Source organism: Chenopodium quinoa, unplaced genomic scaffold, assembly GCF_001683475.1.
Source record: "Chenopodium quinoa cultivar QQ74 unplaced genomic scaffold, ASM168347v1, whole genome shotgun sequence".
NCBI classification, from domain to species: Eukaryota; Viridiplantae; Streptophyta; class Magnoliopsida; order Caryophyllales; family Amaranthaceae; genus Chenopodium; species Chenopodium quinoa.
The window spans coordinates 2,436,577-2,452,372 of NW_018742987.1; the positions used below are offsets into that span (position 1 = coordinate 2,436,577).

Sequence of the window (15,796 nt, forward strand, 5' to 3'; positions counted from 1 at the left end):
TCATCATGTAAAAAAATAAAATAAAAAAGCTAATAGCAATGAGTTTAAGACTATAGAGCATGCATAATTTCAATTTAAAAGTAGACATGTGAAAATCATCAGGGCCTAATTTAAAAATAGGCAAATAGACCTTAAATTGTTTGAGACGATCTTGAATTTCTTGTTTATTTTAGTAGACAAATTTATTTTATCACATTTGCCAACGGACAATTTCACGATTAGTATCTCTACATAACAACATGTAAAAAATTTAGAACGTTATTATCAATAAAATTAATATCGAGGTGATTCAAATAAGATCTCAAATGACTATACTTTCTCATAGCTATATATAAACAAGGTACCCATGTACATTTAGGTTGTCAACAATATTTTATGTTTTTTTTTTCAGGTGTTTTCCTTGAAAATAGTGTGTTAAAAAACTCTCACAATAATAGGGTACATGGTGCACCTTAAAAAAAAGGGGGGAACAAAGAAAGTATAAATTTTGTAAAAATTCAACTAGGATTTGAGCCCGGACTTCGAGTCTTAACGTGGGGTTAACCATTAGTATTTTTCAATTTATAACTCAATCTTGTCATAATTAAATTTGTTATCAAAAGAAAACGTAAAGTATGACATAACTTGGTAGTAAGCTAGTAACTGGTAAGACATTTACTCAATCTTCTCATAACTAGTTGAACAAAGCTCCTTTATATGAAATGATATTGTAATTCATTGCGAGAAATTTAGTGTTAAGGGTCGTATGTAAGGTTACGATATCCGATCGACAAAGCACACAGAAGGAGCATTGTGAAAATTAATTTCAAGATCAAGATTTGTATTTGTACAATGAATATGCTTCATTTTTGTAAAAGAACGAATTTGTTCTAAGCAACCACAATAAACAAATTTAAGCATGATATGGAGCTGAGTATTTTATGAATCAATACTCCTTAATTAAATTAGTTCCTACAATTTGAGTTTCATACTAATCCATAAAATTTTGACCATCCTTCTGTGAGCTAGCTTAGGTCTAAGGTTGCTATTTTTCTCATCTCTTTAGAGAGAAATCGATATGAACCCATAATCATTAGGTTTCGAGGGTAGGTGATGAATGGAAAGGAGTTCGGGATCATCTCACATCTAAATTTGCTTCTTTTGGGAAAGGAGCAAGATAAAGAACAAACATATTTGATTATGTATTAGTAAAAAATGGCCAAGGTTACTATATGATTAGTAAAAAATGTAAAAACATGTTGATCATAATAACACAATTATGGTAGTTAATGTAATCTTGGAAGTAAGACGGCTAATACTCTCTCTTGATCTCTTCTGTATGATAATTTAAATCTGCTCCCTTTAACCAAAAATAAAATAAAATATTAACACAAAGTAAGTATTAGTTCAGCAGCAATTACAAAATCATACATTATTGATCTTAATATTATAGCATCTCATTGTTTAGTTTGTCCATCCTATATTTCTCATCTAAGGGTTTGTTCACATTTACTGAATTAAGCTGAACTGAACTGATTGGAGATGAACTAAAATGAATATTTTATGAGAGAAGGAAATTGGAGCTGAACTAAACTGAACTGAAATTAAGCTGAACTTAACTGAACTGAAATTAAGCTGAACTAAATAGGCTCTAATTGGTTTCAATCTAGAAAGATTTGATTAATTATAATTAAAGGGATGACCTTAGTTGTTGTTCAAAGTTCAGACATTCAGTCCTCATTTTCTATAAATACCAGAATGCCACAAATTAAACAAGTCCAAAAATTAATCAACCACTAGAAATTTAGGGTTTCATAAGAGGGACATAATATACTATTTAAAAACTTATTTATTCGTTGGTGAATAAAAATTTAAAAGCTATTAGATTTAAAAATTAAAACTTTTACACCTCACAATAAGAAGAAAATTATATAGTAACTACCTTTAAATTTGCAATTTTCTTTATAATAATCAATAGTCTAATTAGCTAGGGGAATAATAAAGAATATGTAGTCAATTAGCCGCAAGGGTATAAATGTGAAGTAAAGCATGCTAATGAAGATGAGGCCAATAAATTTATTAGTATGAAAATCTAAGTACAATAGCTTAAATAATTATCAAATTAAGTAGGGTAATTTGAACTAATAGAGTACAGTGTTTTAGACTATTGTACCGGAAAGGAAAATACTTGATAATGGAGTTTAAAGAGTATTTGGAGCTATTTTAATACCATAAAAGCCTTAAGAATAAAATTAGGTCACGGAAAAGTTTAGATAATCATCGCACTTCCCATAATTCAATTGATTACTTACTAAAATATGCAACTACTAATCTTTTCAAAAGAAAGCATATTGTAAAGTTGTAATATAACACAAAGAAGTATATATCTAGAATCTAGATGGTCAAGACATATTTTATGAATGAATTGATTTGTTTAAAAAAAGATGATCAAGAAATATAATGTACCTTGAAGGAAATGATAGGGAAAGCCACAAAAATGGAAGAAAAGTTCACTAACAAAACTTTAGTAAGACGTGACTCTAATAGGCACAGTAATTGATCACTTGACTTATAAAGACATGATTCTAATAGGCACATTAACTTATCACTTGACTTAAAAAGACGTGACTCTAATAGGCAGTGTAACTCACTTGACTTAAAATAAAAACGTGATTCTAATAGGCAGTGTAACTCACTTGACTTATAATAAAAATGTAATTTTAATAGGCATAGTAACTCACTTGACTTATAAGTTAGATGTTTCGTGCTTCTAATACTTTTAATATGAAACAAGCCAACTAATCTAACACTCACGTACAAGTGCACCAAATTATTAATAACCTCCTTCATTGGAAAAGACTTTATCCACATCACATTCAACCGTATACAAAGCACACCAAGTAAGAAGATTAGAAACAAGAAAAAAAGAAACAGTTGTCATTAATCTTCCTTCAGCTTTATAATATGAAATTAATTACACTAGTTATATATCTGTAAAAACCCAGCCAAGTGTAAATGATTTTTTTATGGTGAAAATGATAATATATAGTCACTCCTATTTTAATTTGATTTTACATCTCAAGTACCAGTGTATGATCTCTAGCTTGCAGTAATTATTACATGTCTGAATTACTACATGAACAAGCTTTGATTTACATATACTGTATGTGTCAGCTACAAACAATGTGCTTGAATATTTAATTATAATTTATGAAGGTAACATCTAATGTCATACTAATCTCCAAACACCAACAATGCTAGATGGGTTAGTCTGACAATTTCATCCTATATATACTTGTTAGAATACGTCTTGAATTAATTAATCATATTCAAGTCAACATAATTCGTATAATGTACTTTAAGCTAATAATATGACAACTAGATCTAACCTACAAAGTAATAATATTACTTATAATTTTAGGTTTGAAAGATCTCTCTCGTACTACCGTTCTCCGAACTCACTAAATAAAAAAGGCTCAAAATATTCAAGCAAAATTTAATAGCACATTCTCAAATAAAACACACATCCCAAACCAAAAAATGCACAAAAGAAAAAAAAAAAAAAAAAAAAGTCAATTGACACACAAGTAGTAATAATCCAAACAAGTAATAATAAAATTAATTAACAAGTCTAGCCTAAAATGGTAGAACACATATATTGATTCACAAATTAGTAGAGTACTACTGTAATAATTATTAGTACCAAAAAAAAAAAAAAATTCCTTATTGAACAGTCACAATCACTGACTCACGTCATTTCTCCTACACTTAAATTCTAGCTTCAATTATCCAATTAATTACCTCCCAATAATTCCTTTTTTTTTTTGGAAAAAAAAAGGGTATCCCAATAAATTTCTGAAGAAAACCCCTCAAAAAATAAAACCCTAGCATAAAAAGTACCCTAAATACCCCCAACAATGAACAGGCAATTTTATAGGAGTATTTCCTCTTTCTACCACATACCCTGACAAATGGCACAAACCCACATAAACATTTTTCCCCAAATATAGATATCAATAAATAAAATTAAAAATAAAAATACTCTAATAAAAAAAAAACCTGTAATATTTTAGAATTAAATTTGTTGCAGAAATCAATTGCAACGAGCAGAGGCGGCGGATGAAAGCGACGACTGAATCTGCAACAAGTGATGGTAACAGTCAGCTGCTGTTGGTCGTTGTTCTGGGTTTTGCTCCATGCATTTTCCTTCCAACTCTTTTAGCTGTTTTCCTACTATTCCTTCTGATTTCACTTCACTTGTCTTTATCAAATTCCCTATTCCATAAACATCCACTTTCACCCCATGCACTCCTCTCCCCATCTCCGGTGCCACCGCTGTCGCCGTTTCCGATACGTTGTATGGATTTATCTGTGGTGCCCCTACCGCCTCCTCGAACCCCGCCACGAACCACTCCTCCGCCTTGGATTGCATTACCATTAGGACTTTTTCCCATGACAAACCTCTATGCATGAAACTTAGGTCATGTAATGCTACTAGTGCTTTTGCTACTTGTTTTAGGGCTAGTACTAGTTGTTGTGTGTTTTTTGGCTTTGTCTTTACTCCTCTTGGTTTGAACACAAGGGCTAATTCTTCTTCGTCGTAGGAGATCACGTGTTCCGCGTGTGGGACTACTCGTTGGTCTAGGACCGAGTAGATTTCCTTGCTTGTTTGCCATCTTCTTTTGCTAGGGTAGAATCTTGTCGTCGTCGTCATTGTCATTTCAATTATGTTACCATCCCCTTGATCAAGTCGTTCATAGTCGCTTTGGGAACAATTCTTGGTGCACCTCTCGGCTAAGGAGGCTAATAGGATGCCAATTCTCCAACATGGGACTAGTAACTTGACTCTCTCTGAAGGATTTGTTAGGTCTAGGGAGTAGAGATCGGTTCGGGTTATGATCGAGTCTTGAGATGATGATGAGGGTGAAGATGAGGGTAGGCTTAATGCACAAAATGTAACATTGTGTCCAAGGGCATAGTACCCTAACACATAAGGAAGGTCATTGTAGGTCCATGAAATTTTTTGTGTAATACTTGAAGAAGGATCAATAAAAGGTTGTGATTCTCTAAGTTGATCAATTTCCTCACCTCTCCAAAGACAAAAATTCTTCACCATTCCTGTTAAATTCGGCCATTGATCTCGAATTGACTCGGAAGATATTGCCTTGGTGAGTTGCTTCCTTGTAAAGACCATCTCATATGGACAAAATTTTGACACAACTCGGTTGATACAATCATCCCATAGGGAAATGTAGGAGTCCCGGCTAGATGAGGTCGAGGCGGTTATGCTTGGGATTGATCGAATGAGCGAGCTTAGGACGTCAATGGTGAAAGACTTACAATCTAGTGGCTCGTTTGAGGATGTGGTGAAGAAGAGCTCTCTCCCTTGAGGCAAATCGCGGTATATGTCCTTACGAAGGGGAAGCCGAAACTCCTCCGGTGGAGGCTCTTGTATGTACCATGATAGCTCAAATAAGGTTGGTAGTGTTGTCGGTGGTGATCTTAGGCAGCCAAGATAATACTCTGTAGGGTCTTGGAATTCCCCTATAATTAATTAAGAAGTAATAATAAATCACTAAGTTACTTCATGTAATAAACTTTAACAATTCCATCAAAATGTAATGCTATTAAACAAAAAATGAAACCAATAATTTATAGAATTGTATAAATTTGATCAAGAACTTACATCTTATAGAGGGTTCAGCTGCTATTGCAAAAGGGAGTCTCTCATTAAAATCTACATATAATAAAAACATGATCAAATACTCACATTATAATGTATGCAACATTGAAGTAAACAAATAACACTATTATGAAGTAGTTTTAGTAAGTGTTGAAGTATGTTATTACCGGCTGATGACATAGAAGGAGAAGGCGAAGAGGAGTGCTTTCGTCTTCCTAACACCTTGAGCTGTTGACCGGGGGCGAACCGGTCAACGGAGAAGCCCTTTAGAGGGCCATCTTCAAAGGCTTCCAAAGAGGAAGCCACCATAGAATCATCAAAGTAAATAAGTTCATCTGCATTCAACAAATTGTTAGACCCTTGTACTTTTACTCTTCCTCTATGGTACTCACCTTCCTCCGCCCACAAGCTCACCCACTCTTCCCATATCATCCTCATTCTTCCGATTCTTCGGAGCTCGACTCGAGGCGATCCACTCGTTGTTGACAAGGGTGACATTCCTACGTTTGATGATGAATGTGGCTCGAACCCAAGAAAGGAATTCCTTGGGTTATGCATCAAGTAAGATTGCATTTGCATTGCCCTTTCTATAAAAAAACAAAAAATGTAAAGTTATTATTAACTTTATTCCGATTTAGTTATCACATTACTAGTTCGTTATTCATAGAGAATATTACTCTTTTCGAAATCCATGATATGATGAGTATATTTGAGTAATATTCTCTATCAATTTCAAATTACAGTATCTACAACACATGATAATAATAATAAATAATTAAATAATATGAGACGGAGAGAATAAACAGACACAAACATACCTGAAAACATGCTAGAAAGAGGAAAAGTATCATCCCTAAAAGGGTGAGGAGGAGGCAAAGCTTTAAGACTAAGATCACAAGGATTAGTAGTTCTAGTAGAAAATGATCTAGAACAAGTTTGAAGAGAAGTAAGATGAGAAGAATGTCTCATTTTAGGGCCCATAAATTGAGACAATTCTTCAAAAACTTCTTCATCAAAAGAAGCAGGTAATCTATGAATCTTTCTTTCATAAGGTGAAAGTCTAAAATAACTCTTTCCAACTTGTTCTCTTTCACTACCTCTTTCCCATTCATAAACCTTCCTAAACTCTCCCAACATATTGTCCCACTTTGTCCCTGCTGTTTTTGCATCCCTATTTACTCCATACTTGTTTAAGAATTCTGCCACTTCTCTATCTTTTTCAGCTCTTGTTTTCCCTCTCCCTCCACTTCCTCCTACGCTTTCGTACCCGAAACCGGAACCGGAACCTGAACCCGAACCATCTCCTTGATACTGAGCCCTCCAAGCCTTAGCTAGCCAAAGCATTTCATGGGGTTTCCAAACTGGACTTACATACTTCCCTTTCCTAAACTGTTGCTGTTGTTGTTGTTGTTGTTGTTGGTTTTCTTGTTTGTTGGTGAGTTCTTGACCAGTTGAAGAAGATGGGATAGGAGAAAGTGAAGGTGAAGAAGATGAATCAGGGGAAGTTAATTGGGCTTGTGGGTTTGAAGGAGATGGGCTTGATTCTGGGTTTTGAAGGCCCAATGGGCTTTGTTGCTTCCATTGATGATGCTGATGAACATATCTTGGCCTTTTTGATTGTTCAAAATCAAAGCTTGAAGGAAGAAACAGAGGAGGTGGTGGAGGTCCCCTGATTTTCTGGGTTGTTGCTGAATCTCTCTCTTCTTTCTGATGATGTGGGGAATTTTCTCTCTCTTCTTTGTTTTCACTCATTTCATGGAATTTTAAATTAAATTGGAAATAAAAAAATTCCACTGTTTTTGGTATGAAAGAGCAGGGGACTCTGTAAAATTAACAGGGGAAAATAGATGGGTTTTGCTAATTTTTCTGGTTGAATTTGAGAGAAAAATGGGAGCTTTAAGAAAAAAAAAAAAAAAACAGAAACTAGGGTTTTGGAGGGGTTTGAATAAGGAAGATTTATGTACTGTACTTAATATTATTATTACAGTGAATATTAATATTTATTAGTAAATGTTTGAAAGTGAAAGTAATTGAAAAAAAACAGAGGAAGAAGGAGGGAAAAAAGTGGGAGAGAGATTTGTGGAAACTAACTGTACTAATGAATGTGACTGTTCAGTTTTGGCATTTTTTTCAATTCAAAACCCTGTAAAAAGAAAAGTTTTATGAATTTTTTTTATATTTTTTGAAAAATTGATGGGTCATTAGAGTTGAGAGCGAAAGTACGAAACAAATTTGCATGATTAATTGGAGAATAGGGGGAGTAATGATTGTACTCAGGTCTGAAATACGCGGCTCTTATCAGTTTTTTCATGCTGTAAATTTCAGTTATGTTAAAGTATGTTATGTAATGCAATGCTATGCTATGCTTTTGTTGTAGAGATTAGATGTTTAGGCTGTTTTTCGGTAATGAAATTAATAATCATGTATACTATTTTACGATATCTTCTTGTTGAATGGGAACGATTTACTACACTTGTATGTGCATGGCAGCATGGTTATACGGAGCATATGTATGTACAAAGCTCTAGTTAGAAGAAGTCTAGAAGGATTATGGTGTATTCAGCGTCACTGCCACAAGTGCCCCAATGTTGAATTGTATTGCAAGTAGTTTAGATGAGAAATAGGAAGGAGAAACAAACACATTTCAATGAGCAAAAACATTGGTCGATCGAAATAGATTAATACCAATATGGCAATAAGTAATAATCAATGCTACCAATGAGACATGGCTTAGTAACTAAGACCGAGGTTCAGTAAAAAAAAAAAAAAAAAAAACATGAAGTTATAATCAGTAGTAATATGCAAAAGTCAATTTTAATAGCTTAGTGAAAAAGGCCGACCTAATTCAAACAACTAGCTTAGCTATCTTAGACCTGTTAAAAAAATAGCAAGGTTAAAGAGTGGCCGAAGTATGACTTGAGTAGTTGGTTGACGTAGTTACGTGTCATGTCATGTTTCAACGTGTTTGTGTTTAAATCAAATCTTATACCTTGTGATCATGTTTTTTCCAATAAAAATATAGATCAATTAAAATTATCGACTCGAACATTGTAACGTAAATGAGTAATGCATAGTGCCGTATTATCCAAGTAGTGTATTTTGGTCGTTCCATGCCTTGATGAGCAGGTCCGAATTGATGCAATCGTTAGAGCATAATATTATACGAATGAAAATGAGGCAGAGAAAGCCGAAAGGTGATAGGAGATAGGAGATCTCCGACTTTTATTGAGCTTTCTATCTATTTGGGTCTATTTTCCAGGGTGGGTTCTTTATTTTTAGGGATGTGGACTACACAAATTCAATGACTACTCAAGAATTTGGAGTTGACAAACACAAATTATATACATACAGAAATTGGAAAATAAATTTATTTATTTATTTTATTAGGAAAGGAAAAATAATATTTTTGGATTTGCATTACAATTTTTATTTTTTTTGGCAAATAAATGAATAATGTTGTGGGTTTTGATATTGTGAAAACTGGGCAAATTTCTTTTTTTCACAAGAAATTTTTGAAATCTTTTTTTTTTTTTTGACAAATGAAATTGTAAATAATTTTCAACAATAATACAAATATAAATAATTTAAAGATTTTTAGGAATAATAATTTTTTTATAAATTGATTTATTGGGAGACAGTCAATATTAATTAGTTAATTAATTAATAAAATAATATGTGGGATAGTCCTTGATTTCCACATATTTTAATCTTTTAATTTAACTATCTCAATCACTTTTTCTACTGTATAACAAAACAGAAGCATGCAGAGATATCGACAGTGAACTACAAAATATCATCATCACGATCAGATATACCCCGAAATAATAGAGGGAAAAGAAAAGGAGAAAATGGAAAATATACAACATTGTTTTTGTTTTTAAGTGGTAATGTATGCAGCTCCACCACTAGGATGGGGATAAGGAACCATTCAATTTTATTACTTAGACAAATAATTTTTTTTTTTAAAACAACTTAGACAAATAGATTAATCAAATATTCAAAGGACTGAATTAATATACGTAATGGATTGTTTAGATTAATTTCCAAAATCCACTATAATAATAGAAAATTCAATTTCCAAATTCTTTTAACCTTACATATAACTATTGTATATAAGCTCGCGATTCGTAAACAAACAATTAGTGAATTTAGATTGCTAATAGATTCAAAGAAAGGGAAATGAAGTAGTCTGGCCTTACATAAATGTGGGCTTGATGTTTCCCCTTTATAAATACTCGTATTAAGGTTTATACATATATATATATATATATATGCATTTTTTTTATATATAGAAAGACACAAAGAGCAATTGGCATAAACAATTAGGGCATTAGGCTCTATTTTGATTTACTGAACTGAACTAAATTGATTGGAGCTGAAATGAACTAAAATTGAACTCAATGTTTTATGAGAAAAGGAAATTTATGAGAAAAGGAAATTAGAAACTAAAATGAATTGATTGGAGCTGAACTAAACTGAATTGAAAATAAGCTGAAGAGAATAGGTTCTTAGCTACATTTTCAATCAAGATATTGGAATCGAATGAAGGTAGTCATAGAGGTATTTATTGCTCATTTCAAACTAAATTAAATCTAACATTTATTTTTGTCTATTTTTTAAATAAGCATAGTGAATGAGCTCAAGTGTAGCTTTTCTCTAGAGGTAGATACATGTGGTTGTATAAATTATTGAATGAGCATTTGATGATGAAACATTGGGGATGGACAGACCAGATACGAGACATTATACCTTCTAAAATTTGAAATTATTTTTGAAGTTAAGATTAAAATTTATTTTGAAATAAAGTTAATTTTATTTAATTGAAACCTCTTCAAAATGAAAATTTTAATCTCACAACTCACCTCAACAACGATTCTATGTATGAAGTACAAAGGTGATAGAGAATATACTTAAATGTTCTCTTCTAATAAGGCCACTTAAAATACGTGCTTATAAAAAATAATCACTAGTGGACTTATGATTAAAAAGGTTATGGTTCAAGAATTTAGGCCCATATTATGGTATGTTTAGTAGTCTCAGTCAAGAGATTAATCCTCCAATAGCCTACATAATCATGTGATAATGTCCCTACTACCAGGGACTTGTTGTACTCTACAAAATGCGATGGATCAAGCCCATCAAACTATAGCACATGAATTTCCTAAAATATTGTACTTCTCCCTACGTGGTCATATAATACACCAAAGAACTCCTAACGTCGCTATTTCACATAATACCGTTTTGATTATATATGTTTTGTTATTTTCACTCGAATTTTCCTACTTGTTTTAAAGCTCGGAAACTCAATTCAGAACTTACTGACTTTCTACTTGAACTTATTTTCCCAAAAATTACTTTCATTTAGATAAAATGAACAAAGTCATACGGACTACATTCGATACAGTACATCTCGACGATGAATTCAAAGCTCTTACTTATAAATGAGACTTGAAAAGTAGTACAGAAACATTTGCACTATCACTATCAAACAGCATTGACTCTGATGTTTGCAAAATGTGTAGAGATGATCAACATAAATTTCGGGTCTATCTTGGATGCTATATATAGTTTTGTCATTTTGTCTCATCAACAAAACTTAAAAGTTCCTTTTATCCTTGTCCTTGTATAATGCATGCTTATAACTTAAATAAACTTTTCTTGTATGACTTTTATCCTTAGCACAGAAAAAACTCCATAAAATTCAGAAACCGTTAGCTTTTGCATATTCAATATTCATGTAATATAATTAATAAACCTAAGGTCTGATAATATAGACTGTTATGTTATACTATAGTATTAATTATAAATATAAGTAGGTATATAGGGTTAGCACTTAGGTCATAGCTAGGGTGGCGTCTCTCACTTTATACATGCATATAATTGCATGCGTCTGAGAAATATGCAGCAAATAAACCAAACCATGCATAAATAAGCTAGCTTCATTTCATTATTGCTCATTCACGAGTTTATGTTTTAGGACTTTTTAGTAAGAAAGAGATTGTTCAATTATTTTATTTTATTTTATTCTATTTATTTATCTTGTCAAATAAAAATAATGTATTTATTTATTTATTTAAGTCACTGATTTTTCACAAGTCCTACCTAAGCTTTAATGTCGGACATAAATTAATGAGGAAATGAGTAGGGAACATTATAGCTGTTTGTGGCTGCTTTTGTTATTTCTAAAATTAGTAGTGCACTAAATTATATTTATAATTTGTAGGCAATGTCACTTCAAAATAAAGATTAATTGCTTTGTAAATTATTTCAATAATTATGTTGTATTGTCATTATAAATCACAATAAATTGGTTAGACCTAAAATATACGAGCATCTAGCCTTTCTGGCCTGGCTATTGTTCTAACTGGCTTAAGTATTGTTGAGCCATTGAGCCTAGTGTATATAATTAGTGTAAATAATTACAGATGTTATTTTATGATGTTTTGCAATTAGACCCGAACGTATATGTTCAATCATTAAACATGGATGTACTGTGTTGGGTGGTCGTATGTAGAGCTGTCAATTCGAGTAAATGGGTTGGGTTTGGGTCGGATAAGAGTGGGTCGGGTCAACTCGGGTCAGATTAATTAAGATTAATTTCATAACCTAAGCGGGTCGGGTTTGGGTTGGTCATGCTTGGGTCGGGTCACGTCGAGTCATACTTCTTATAAGGTTTAGGTCGGGTTCAAAACAGATCGGGTTAAATTCGGGTCGGGTGAACAATAGGTCGGGTTTAATTCGGGTTTTCACGGGTTAAAACGGGTTAGGGTAATTCTCGGGTTTGAGTCAGGTTCGGTTCAAGTCAATAATTTGTGGGTTAGAATCACGTCGGGTCATTCTCGAGTTTGAGTCGGAGTCGGTTCAAGTCAATAATTTGCGGATTATAATCAAGTCAGGTCATTCTCGGGTTCAAGACGGGTTAGGTTCAAGTCAATAATTTGCGGGTTATAATCAGGTTGGGTCATTTCCAAGTCAAGTCATTATCAGATTCAAGTCGAGTTATGTTCTAGTCAATAATTTGCAGGTTACAATCAGGTCGGGTCATTTCCATGTTAGGTCATATTCGGGTTCAACTAATTATAAATAGATAATTATCATTTTTATCAAACTAATTATTTCCTTTGACTATAATAAATATGGAAAATACTAGGGAACTATATAGTCTATAATTTAGGAAGACAATTATCTCCTTTAACCACACAACAAATACATATTATATTTAACACTTAAATTTGAGGATAGTGCTCCTTTCTTTTGCTAGCCTGGACCGACTTGGTCTCCCTAGACAAAATGCTTTGATCAACAATAATAAGGTGGTCTAAATTGCATTTAAGGTGATGCTTGGGTTTGGGTTGGTCATGCTTGGGTCGAGTCACGTCGAGTCATACATCTTATATGGTTCAGGTCGGGTTAAAAACAGATCGGGTTAAATTCGTGTAGGGTGAACAATAGGTCGGGTTTAATTCGGGTTTTCACGGGTTAAAACGGGTTAGGGTAATTCTTGGGTTTGAGTCAGGTTCAGTTCAAGTCAATACTTTGCGGGTTAAAATTAGGTCGGGTCATTCTCGAGTTTGAGTCAAACCGGTAAATTGGTCGTTTAAAGGCAAATTGTATGGTTCCACCCACCCAATTGGACTCCCAGAGGATATTAGGGAGCATGGTAAACATTTCGACAATATTTATTTCCGGGCGAAAAAAAAATCAAAAAATTTCAAAATTGAAGGCTAATATCCACGATTTTTGAGAAATTTTGGAGGTTTCGGGGCCCGATGTAGAAAAGTAATAATATTTTAGAGGATACATCTCGAGGTCATATAATGCCGTTTGGAACCATATATGATCATGATATGTTGTCATAAATATTCGTAGTAGCCTTGAGTTAATGAAATCCGTGAAAGTTGTAAAACGGTAATTAAATTGGTCGTTTAAAGGCAAATTGTATGGTTCCACCAACCTAATTGGACTCCCGGAGGATATTAGGGACCATGGTAAACATTTCGGCAATTTTTATATCCGGGTGACAAAAAGTCAAAAAATTCCAAAATTGAAGACTATATATATATCCACGCTTTTTAAAAAAATTTAGAGGTTTCTAGGCCCGGTGTCGAAAAGTCTTGAAATTTTAGGGGATATATCACGGGGTCATATAATGATGTTGGGAACCTTATATGATCATTATTTTTTGTCATAAATGTCCGTGGTAGGCTTGAGTTAATGAAATCGGTGCAAGTTGCATGTAAAACGGTAAATTGGTTGTTTAAAAGCAAATTGGATGGTTCCACCAATCCAATGGGACTCCAAGACGGTATTAGGGACCATGGTAAACATTTCGGCAATTTTTATTTTCGGACGAAAAAAAAGTCAAAAAATTTCAAAATTGAAGGCTAATATCCACGCTTGTTGAGAAATTTTGGAGGATTCGAGACCCGATGTCGAAAAGTCTTATAATTCTAGGGGATACATCTCGGGGTCATTTATTGTCGTTTGGAACCATGTATGATCATTATTTGTTGTCATAAATATTCGTGGTAGGTTTGATTTAATAAAATTAGTGCAAGTTATAAACCGGTAAATAGGCTGTTTAAAGACAATTTGGATGGTTCCACCCACACAATTGGACTTCCGATGGGTAGTAGGGACCATGGTAAATATTTCTGCAATTATTATTTCTGGCCGAAAAAAGTGTAAAAATTCCAAAATTAAAGGCTAATATCCACGCTTTTTGAGAAATATTGGAGGTTTCGGGGCCTGGTGTCGAAAAGTCTTGAGATTTTAGGGAATACATCTTGGGGTCATATAATGTGGTTTGGAACCATATACGATCACTATTTGTTGTCATAAATGTTTTTTGTTAGGCTTGAGTTAATGAAATCGGTGCAAGTTGTAAATCAGTAAATTGGCCGTTTAAAAACAAATTGGATGGTTCTACCCACCTAATTGGACTACCGGAGGGTATTAGGGATCATGGTAAACATTAGGCTAATGTCCATGCCTTTTGGAAAAAATTTGGAGGTTTCGGGTCCCGATGTCGCAGAGTTTAGAGAATTTAGGGAATAAATTTGGGGGTCATATAATGCCGTTTGGAACCATATATGATCATTATATGTTGTCGTAGATGTTAGTGGTAGGCTTGAGTAAATGAAATCGATGCATGTAGTAAACCGGTAAATTGGTTGTTTAAAGGCAAATTGGATGGTTCCACCCACCCAATTGGACACCCGGAGGGTATAAGGATCATGGTAAACATTTCAGCAATTTTTATTTTTGAGTGAAAAAAAGTCAAAAAATTCCAAAATTGAAGGCTAATATCAATTTTTTTTTAGAAATTTTGGAGGATTCGAGATCCAGAGTCGAAAATCCTTGAAATTTTAGGTGATGCATCTTGGGGTCATATAATGCCGTTTGGAACCATTTATGATCATTAGACGTTGTTATAAATGTTCGTGGTAGGCTTGATTTAATGAAATCAATGCATGTTGTAAACCGATAAATTGGCCGTTTAAAGGCAAATTGGATGGAAATACCCACCTAATTGGACTCCCGGAGGGTATTAGGAACCATGGTAAAATTTCGGCAATTTTTATTTTCGAGCGAAAAAAAGTCAAAAAATTCCAAAATTGAAGGCTAATATCCATGCTTTTTGAGAATTTGCGAGTGATTCGGGGCCCGGTGTCGAAAAGCATTGAGATTTTAGGGGATACATTTCGGGGTCATATAATGTCGTTTGGATCCCTATATGATCATTATATGTGTCATAAATGTTCGTGGTAAGCTTGAGTTAATGAAATCGGTGCAAGTTGTAAACCGATAAATTGGTCGTTTAAAGGCAAATTGGATGGTTCTATCCACCCAATTGGACTCCCAGAGGGTATTAGGGACCATGATAAATATTTCGACAATTTTTATTTCCGGGTGAAAAAAAGTCAAAAAAATTCCAAAATTGAAGGCTAATATATATCCAAGCTTTTTGAGAAATTTTGGAGGTTTCGGGTAGAGCTGTAAATTCAGGTAAACGGGTCGGGTTTGGGTCGATAAGAGTGGGTCGGGTCAACTCGGATTAATTCCATAACCTATGCGGGTCGGGTTTGGGTTGGGTCATGCTTGAGTCGGGTCACGTCGGGTCATAATTCTTAT

At 33.6% G+C, this 15,796-nt stretch overlaps 1 protein-coding gene across 1 annotated transcript; it reads right to left on the minus strand.

Moving 5' to 3' along the window:
• Positions 1-3,194: 3,194 nt before the first annotated feature.
• Positions 3,195-8,529, minus strand: LOC110729506. Its single transcript, XM_021909238.1, has 4 exons — positions 6,481-8,529; positions 5,830-6,249; positions 5,666-5,716; positions 3,195-5,523 (listed from the first exon to the last, which is right to left on the minus strand). Exons 1-4 carry the CDS (start codon positions 7,412-7,414, stop codon positions 4,073-4,075), a joined length of 2,856 nt encoding a protein of 951 aa, XP_021764930.1. The 5' UTR covers positions 7,415-8,529; the 3' UTR covers positions 3,195-4,072.
• Between the last annotated feature and the right edge of the window lie 7,267 nt (positions 8,530-15,796).